The sequence below is a fragment of the Schistocerca gregaria genome, chromosome X, assembly GCF_023897955.1.
Source record: "Schistocerca gregaria isolate iqSchGreg1 chromosome X, iqSchGreg1.2, whole genome shotgun sequence".
NCBI classification, from domain to species: Eukaryota; Metazoa; Arthropoda; class Insecta; order Orthoptera; family Acrididae; genus Schistocerca; species Schistocerca gregaria.
Genome location: NC_064931.1, coordinates 215,204,711 through 215,213,689, shown reverse-complemented (window position 1 = coordinate 215,213,689; position 8,979 = coordinate 215,204,711). Strand labels below are relative to the sequence as shown.

At 37.5% G+C, this 8,979-nt stretch overlaps 1 protein-coding gene across 1 annotated transcript in view; it reads right to left on the bottom strand.

Moving 5' to 3' along the window:
• Positions 1-1,846: 1,846 nt before the first annotated feature.
• LOC126298472 (39S ribosomal protein L37, mitochondrial) overlaps positions 1,847-8,979 on the bottom strand; it is a 75,969-nt gene continuing 68,836 nt past the window's right edge. The window contains exon 6 of the mRNA XM_049989806.1: positions 1,847-8,024. Within this exon, the coding sequence (XP_049845763.1) occupies positions 7,767-8,024 (258 nt within the window). The 3' untranslated portion in view covers positions 1,847-7,766. The remainder of the gene's footprint in view (positions 8,025-8,979) is intronic.

Sequence of the window (8,979 nt, the reverse complement as noted above, 5' to 3'; positions counted from 1 at the left end):
AAAATTTCCTGTCAAAATTAATTTTCTTGGATACACGGGGAAGACAACAAGTAATCTTAGTTGCCTCTTATTCCTGTTAGTCATTTATTTCCACTCTGGTAGCCTGAATCTATGGAATTCGCTAGTAATTATAACAATGCTGATGATTTGCAAACCCAGTCAACCACAGAAACAGCAATTGTCGTTCACCCTTTCGGCATTATTCGCTCAGATCGTATAGACCCGTCCCCTTTTGTCTGCAGGAAAGTTTATTTCTAGATGCGACGGGGATTCCATTGGCAGAGACATCATGTACACTATGCACGCATTCAAAAATCATTTTACGATTCATTCAGAAATCAACTTAGAATTTGATCAAAAAAGTTCAAAAACCAACAGGGATGCGTTCAAAATCATATGAGTAATCGACAGACCAACGTGCACTGGATGCTAGGCACTTAGCGAAACAAGGTCTTTTTCCTCAATAATATGATTTTGGTGTCGCGCCCCCCCCCCCCCCCCCCCTGAAACTCCTGCCCAGGACAGATAGATACCCCCATTTGCCCCCGCTCCCTAGTTTCAGGTTTGTTGCGCATGTGTGAATCTGCCAGCTCTTAGGTGCACCAGTAAAATTTTTCCACATAGTATCTGGCTGCTTGCTGCGATTCTTTATACAGTTAACTGTCACACTTCTATAGCCAGAAGCGGGAGAAGGTACTACTCATACGCGACTCAACTGCACGTGCGCATAAACTCACCCGCAACCGCTCAAACAAATCTAATGTAAACAGTTGTGACGTCACGCTCATAGGAGGCAATTTGTTGTTATGAAACATTGCATAGTCTTCTTAAAGCCTTTGACACATTTTGCTGTTGGCAGACGCTTGTATGAGCACTGTGTTTTGTTCCTTTATATGGCGCATTTCCTTTGCAACTTAGGTTTTATTTTCGTTTTTTTCTCTCGTTCGTGTTTTATTGCTGCAGTATTATTCGGCAGTAGCGAGATATAGTAATATTCTTTGTTAGAGTATTGGTTCTTACTAGTCAAAGTTACAAAAATGTACCCAAAAACTAAAACAATGAAAAATTCCCGGATTTTTCCCAGTTTTCTCCCGGATGAAAAAATTTCCCAGGTTTTTACTAGATCTCCCGGTTGTCTCGGGTCGTATACACCCTGACACTGCCTCCCATTGCACAATATCTCCTGTAACTCTGAGGTATGGATCTTAGTGCTTGCTTTGTCAAACCAGTATCAAAACAGCACAACAGAAATTTGGTCCTCAGCCTGTACTGTGATGGTTCCACCTTCAGTTTATATAGTAGATTTATCTGTTCCTCACTCCCTTCTGCTCTAAGTTGTTTCCATCACTTCTGTGTTCCATAATTTCATCTTTTTTTCTCTGCTTTACAAGCTTTTATTTTTCTTTCTGCTCATTTCTATTTTGATTTCCTTTACTGGTTCATTCATTGATTCCATGTTTGACTGTCTTCTTTATGTCTTCAAAAAATCAGAGCCCCTTTTGCACTCATTGCAAAGTAATAATAAAACTGAAGTGACAAAATAAGACCTATAAAGTTCATTTTATGACTTTGTTAATGATTTTACTGAAGCTCTAAATTGGAGCAATGTCTGCAACATCATAGCAGAGTACACAACTGTGATTTTATAAGTTATTCTGAAAAACTTTCAGTACTAAAGTGAAAGTCCCATAAAGTAACACATAAAGCCTAGCTTAATTACCTTTCAAAGAGCTGATTTGGGGGGAAAAGGCAATTCCTTCTGCCCCACAAAAGGATCTTGCTGAGGTTTGTGTCTCTATACATGAATTGCACTAATACAGGGAGTATTCGCTGAATGAGTTATGAGTAACTTTTTATTAACAAATTAAATTGCTGTGACACATTTAAGCAATACACAATAATTCCCACAAGCTTAAAGTAAACATTGTCAATGCAGATATTTGGTTTTTAACAATGATGTTTTGACTGGCTGTGTTATTCAGCAAACTGCTAAAAAAGACATCCATAAACAAAACTAAAAATATTGTGTTAGTTAACATGATGAACTTATGCTTGCTTGGATAATGCTAGATGACAAAATAGTTGATTTATATCAGGGCCAGCCACAGCAAGCCAAACTTCATGTGAGACAGATGTGCATGCCACATTTTGGCTTTGCTCGGTACTTCTTGGAAGTACCCCAGACAGTGCAACATCTCATTTAGGATTGCAATGTGGCATTTTTTGGTCAGCACAACTCTCTTCAGTTTGACAGAATCACAGTGTCACTGTTGTTTACCATTCACTATTTGTTCGTGGTATGAAAGACGTTCCCAGGTCCAGTGGCTGGTGGCAAAAAGAGAGGCAGTCTATTTGGGTTGGGTTGTTTTGGGGAAGAAGACCAGTCAGCGAGGTCATCGATCTCATCGAATTAGGGAAGGATGGGGAAGGAAGTCGACCATGCCCTTTGAAAGAAACCATCCCGGCATTTGACTGGAGCGATTTAGGGAAATCACGGAAAACCTAAATCAGGATGGCCAGACGCGGGATTGAACCGTCGTCCTCCCGAATGCGAGTCCAGTGTCTAACCACTGCGTCACATGGCTCGGTCGAGGCAGTCTAGTGAAATATCACCAGAAGCCTTTAAAAATGAATGGGAATGGCAGAAAAGAGAGAAGAGAATTCTCAGCGTCCATTATGGAGTTGCATAATCAATGGGTACCACAGATTTGCTATAAAATAACATAATAATACCAAAGAATTTAAAGATTTAGTTGAAAATGAAAGAGCATAAACTTACAATCAATAACTGACAGATGGGATTCATTGTTCTGTACATGAAGAAGCACTTTTGCTAAATTTGCAGGCATGGAGCACATGAAGAAATAGTTGTTATGAACAGTACAATATCTGAAGTCACACACAACAGTTTTTGATAGACTTGAACAAAGCGTATTGAGACTTACATGTTACTGCAAATTATGTTGGTTAGGTCAAGGGGCCTGCCTGCAATGAATTTTTTATTTAAATCCTGTTATTGATGAATTTTGGAAAGAAAAAGGAGTGCAAGAAGGAAAATTAGAACATCTGAATTTGATTGCAGACCTCACATTTTAAATGGACTTGATTGCACACTGCCCACTATAAGACACTGAATGGTGAGTAACAACTTATTTATGATTTGATTGGAATGCATTTAAAAAGAATATTGCATTTGTAGAAGGGGCAAATTCTGACAAAAACAGTCCACTTCCCTAAACTCACTGGCATTAAAGAAAATGTGGCGTTTGGAGAATTAGTTGTGGCCTTGAAAGAATTACAAGGATAGTTCTCTAAACATTTTAAAGACAGTGACAATCTTACATCTGTTCTCAAGCTGATTTTTAGATAGTTTGTTGATTCAATTGAAAGCGTCCCTGTGCACATGTGGATGTAACTGGTTGATTTGCAATGTAATTTCTGTTTAAAAGACGAATCCTTTTATGTTAAAACTGTTCAGGATTCTATATTGTTTTCCTCAGGTAGAGTTTCCATATCTCCAAGATGAGGATGCAAAAGTGATACAACATTTCAATAACATATGTGGGTGAATGACCTTCCTTCGATTACGAAACTAAATAACCCAAGTTACTCGGCAACCAGAGAGCTAAAATCTGTGAAAATGTTGGCATCTGTCTATATGCCGACAGTTTGTAACAGATAAAATTATATTGTCTTCCGTGTGCCAAAAATAAATAATAAAGAAATTTTTTTTTTAGCACTACAGGAGACAGTGCATGGCTTACAAGCCGAATTCGTGGCTGCCTCTGATTTATAGATTTCAATGTGCTGAAGTTGAAAATGACAACTAAAAATCTAGATCACCTCAGGTTTGGAAGTTCTTGAACTGTTATGTTATTCACATATTTTAGTTGGCCATAGTCTAAGAAGTGTTGCATTGCCCAATACACATTTACTTATCAAATATTTTACAAAGGTTTCAGGCTTAATTTGATACACTGGTCACAAATATGGAGTCCATTTTTCAAAAATAGCTCTATTTTTTTATATACAGGGTGTTGAAGGGTATATTTTTACTGAAATACTGATATATTTATCATATTTCAATCAAAATTTTTAATAATAAGAATAATATCCAAATGAATGTATACACTTTAAGGGGTGCTGAATCCATAGATGACATCATAGGCTCTATGTTTTTAGATATTTGGCAGGCTATGTCACTGAAATATATGAGCAATGCAAAATTGTAAAGTCTACCTATTCACAAATCACAGGGAAAAATAAATCAAAGTGTTTTAGATTAATACATGAAAACCTACACTCAATTTAGTTCAATTAAAGATACACTGTTAACAGCTAACTTGTTTACAATACATGTTTTCTCTTCGGCTGCCTCTTATGGGTAAGATGCTAGTCTTTCTGCAGTTCAGTACAAATCTGCCAGCATTGAAGCACTGAATTTTGCTTTGTCTTGATGTTCCATTGCAGAGATTTGTTGGTGAAATCTCTCGCCATGTTCATCACTAAACACCCCACAATCTGACATGTCAAAGAATGAAGTGCTTTTTGAGTGACATGTTACATTTCAGTTTCTCATAGGCATATATTATAAGGTCATTCACAAGTTCAATGTAATTTACAGCCCTCCTGTCGCCCAAGTAAAATGACATAACTTTCTTAAAGCATTGTCACGTGTTTAGGTCATCAGGACTGAGAATAAACTGAAACTGCAGGTTTCCAAGGATATTATGTATTTGTGGGGCAATGAATACTCCCTGCTTCATCTTCTCAACACTCAGTCCAGGGAATTTTCTCTCAAGTATTCAAATAGTTATTCATAGCTCTTATTCACTGCTTTTGCAATTGACTTCATCCACCCTAGTTTCACATGTAATGGTGGTAACAGTACTTTATGGGGATTTACAAGTGGTTCCCATGAGACATTTTTCTTGCCAAGTAATAAAGCTTCTTGTTGCGCCCTGGCCTTCTGTTTGTAATGTAAATCCTTAGCACAACTGTCCCACTCACAAATGCAACAATGGTACATAGTGTGCCCACCTCGTAGGCCCATACGCTCACCAATCACTTTTAAATAAGCACATATAAGCCATTGATGCTTTTCATAATCAATGCCATGTAAAATCTGTCTCATCATGATGTAACTTTCCTTTCCTAGGACTGAATGGAAAGAAGCGCACTGTCATTATGTAATGGCATGGCTTTCAAACTAGTTTTCGAACTACCCATGAAAAGTCTCCAATTGTCCTGTTCGTATAAGATATTGAATTCTTGCACCAAACTTTCAACATCTGTTGAGTATGGCATTACATTTGTTGTGCTGGGAAATCTGTCAAGTGTTTTTGACATAGGCAAAAAATTACATTCTTCAACTGTACATTCCAGAAGATTCCACTCCATGAAACGAAAAACAATTCAGTTTTATGCTTTGGAAGGTCCAAGTCTGTAACAGGATCACCGAGTTCACTTTGCACGACTTCGTGCATTTCACTAGATGATAATGGTGTATAGGTGGGATTGTTAGATGTGGAAGGATGGCCTGTATCTGACTGGTCTTCAACTTCACTGAAACTAGAAAAGTTAATTATTAGGGCAACTGGGGATCTGGAACTGGATGACCCACTCCATGAGGCACCTGTCACATCGTACTCGGTATATTAGGTTACTGTAAGATGATCTTCTTTTCCTTGCTAAACCCTTTCTTGATCTCAGGCTAAAAAAGCTTATAAACAATGTGTGCAGGCTGCCAAATGCAGCATATTCAGCTCAGCTAGATCGGCATTCCTCGCCAAGAAGAAAGAGATAATTGCTCTCCAGGAAGAATTAGTTACAGGAAAGATTGGTCTTGGGATTTGAGACTAAACGTAAGTAATGAAAACACTTTTTGTTGGTCAAAGCGTAATTTTTGGTCTGCCATATTGGATTAAAGTCATTTTTAATTTTGAAAATCTAACTTCAGATTTTTTATATAAAAACATGTAGTTTTACGCAAACTGAACTAATGATACATATAAAAGTTATCCCTACATTTTAAACAGGTCTTTGTTGAGAAACTGTATTCCAAAACTACGTGCACCATACAATAAAAATGGTTCAAACTATTAACTTCTACGTTTGACCCCAGAAAAGTAAATACTTTTCCTGGGAGCTTATATCTATAATATATTTCAAATCAACATTTTTCAAGAAAATAGCCTAGAAAATGAAAACTTGGATCATGTAATGATACCCTGCATAAAAACAGTAGAAATCATGAAACTTAAAGTCCTTAATGGACTAGACCTAGATTCTGACCATTACCCAACAAAATTCTCCCTAGATGTCATTCCAGAAAAAAGAAAATTCACTAAGAAATCTGCAAAACGTAAATATGATGTACAAAAGATAAATGGTAATGAACAATTTACAAAAGAAACACACATTTTAAAACCACAAAATTGGCAACAACTGCAAGCAGGACTTTTAAAAGCAGCTGAAACTGTAGCACCACAAACAAGAACATGTAAGATGAGTGTGACCAACTGATAAAGCTCAGACAACAGGCATGGCAAAATTGGTTGTGCAACAAAAATCAAAAGACCCTGGAAGATCTCAAAGATACCAGGAAAACAGTCACAAAAGCAATATGAACAGTCCACAAACAACACGAAGACAAAAAATTGCAAGACATAGATACGTAAATGCCATCCTCTGACTGATAGTGCAACCATATCAGCAGCATATTGGCAAGGCATTCATCTACATGGATGACAATTCGCACCCCTATCCTGCACATCTTGTGAATGACTTCCTTCAGGATAATGATATCGCTCGAGTAGAGTGGCCAGCATGTTCTTCAGACAGGAACCCTATCGAACATGCCCGAGATGGATTGAAAAGGGCTGTTTATGGACGACATGACCCACCAACCACTCTGAGGGATATACGCCGAATCGCCATTGAGGAGTGGCACAATCTGGATCAACAGTGCCTTGATGAACTTGTGAATAGTATGCCACGGTGAATACAGGCAAAGAAGACATGCTACTGGGTATTAGAAGTACCGGTGTGTACAGCACTCTTGACCACCACCTCTGAAGGTGTCACTGTATGGTGGTACAAACTGCAATGTGTGATTTTCATGAGTAATAAAAAGGGCAGAAATGATGTTTATGTTGATCTCCATTCCAATTTTCTGTACAGGTTCCAGAACCCTCAGAACCCAGGTGATGCGAAACTTTTTTTGATATGTGTATAAAAGGAACTGAATGGTAAGTAAAATTGGCTTTTGTCTTGAGATCTTTGGCTGATATCACTTACAATTTTTCTGATGTTTCATTAGGCACTAGTGGCCGGCAATGTTGAAGATTCGCCCACTATTGCTGGTGCTGTTCTGCCACTGGCAACAGAGGGTGAATCTTTGTCAGTGCCACTTGTACTGGTGAAATGCCAAAAATCGTTGAAAAAATGTCAGCCGAAGAGCCCAAGACAAACGCAGACAGGTAATGTGTCAAAATGGCTCAATAACTTTGCATTAACTTAACAGTTGTCCCATCCACTTGTAAACACTATTTATCAAATAATTGGTGACAAATTACTTTCTCTCATACATATTGCGATGTTTTTTTTATGAAAGAATGTTTACCAAAGGGAATTCATTTATTGCTTCTAAAACTGAATGTAATCACATGAATGTGGTGTAATACTATTACTGTTGGTATAACAGAAAAAGTTTACTCAGATTTGTCTATACAATTTGTTTATTTATAGTTGACAATAACATTCTGCTAGTGAAGACTGTGTTTATAAAATCCTAACAATCTCTTAAATACCTCTGGATTATATCCCTCCAATGTTGGTTTACCTTTGACATAAGTACATGAATTAAATAATTGGATTCTTGGAATATTCCACATTATATTCTTTACTCCATCTTTGCCATTCAGATTTAGGGTGTTGAGCTGGAACACTAAAAAATGGAACCACCTTCCATCTGTCTGTATGCACTGTATGGTGACTGGTTCTGGTAGGTCCTTGACATTGCCCTAGTGAAAGAAAAGGAATGAAGTAGAACATTAAAAACAACAAAATTGTCAAAGTTAACTCATCGTGTTTCTACTGTTGATATTTGCAGCCATTTCTCTTCAATTGCTACTGCATTATGCTTTATCATATACATAAGAAAAATTCCATATTTTACAAGTGAATGTTTTGCACGTGTGTACCAAATATGTTTTGTCCCTTCATGCTAGACACCTTCAGTAGTCTATAATATAAACAAAATTACTTAATTACTGGCTGAGTACCCGGCATTGTCCAGGTATGTCTTTATTCCAGTCTTCTATTAGAACATCTTCTCCTTCTCCATCTCTCATTTCATCTCCCCCTGCCCCTCTCTGTCCGATTGCTCCTCCCCCATCCTCTTTTACCCACAGGCTTACTCACGTACACACTTGTCACATACATTTCACATATATTCAACCTACTATATTCATATTTGTACATGCATTGCACACCTATCTCTAGCGAATTTCGCCCTGCAGTTTCATTTTCACACAGCACATTGTTTATGACAGCCATATCTCCTGAACTATGTGTTATACAATCACATATTTTTGCAGGTACATTCAATGGTATATGTGGATACTGTCAGCAAAATGTGTTGCAAATACAGTTAGTAGTAAACCAGTAATAAAATAAAATGTCATGCCTGATGGGACAGTTTTATCATGTGAAAAGCAAAAGTGTAGTTAGTGATATGATTTTTTTTTTTCATATTGCAAGGGGTGTCAGTGAGATCTGTAGTGATATATGGCAGCTTATTTAAATCTAACAATTTTATTAACAACTACACTGAAGCGCCAAACAAACTGGTATAGGCACGCGTATTCAAATACAGAGATATGTAAACACGCAAAATATGGTGCTGCGGTCGGCAACACCTATATGTGACAAAAAGTGTCTGGTGCAGTTGTTAAATTGGTTACTGCTGCTACACTG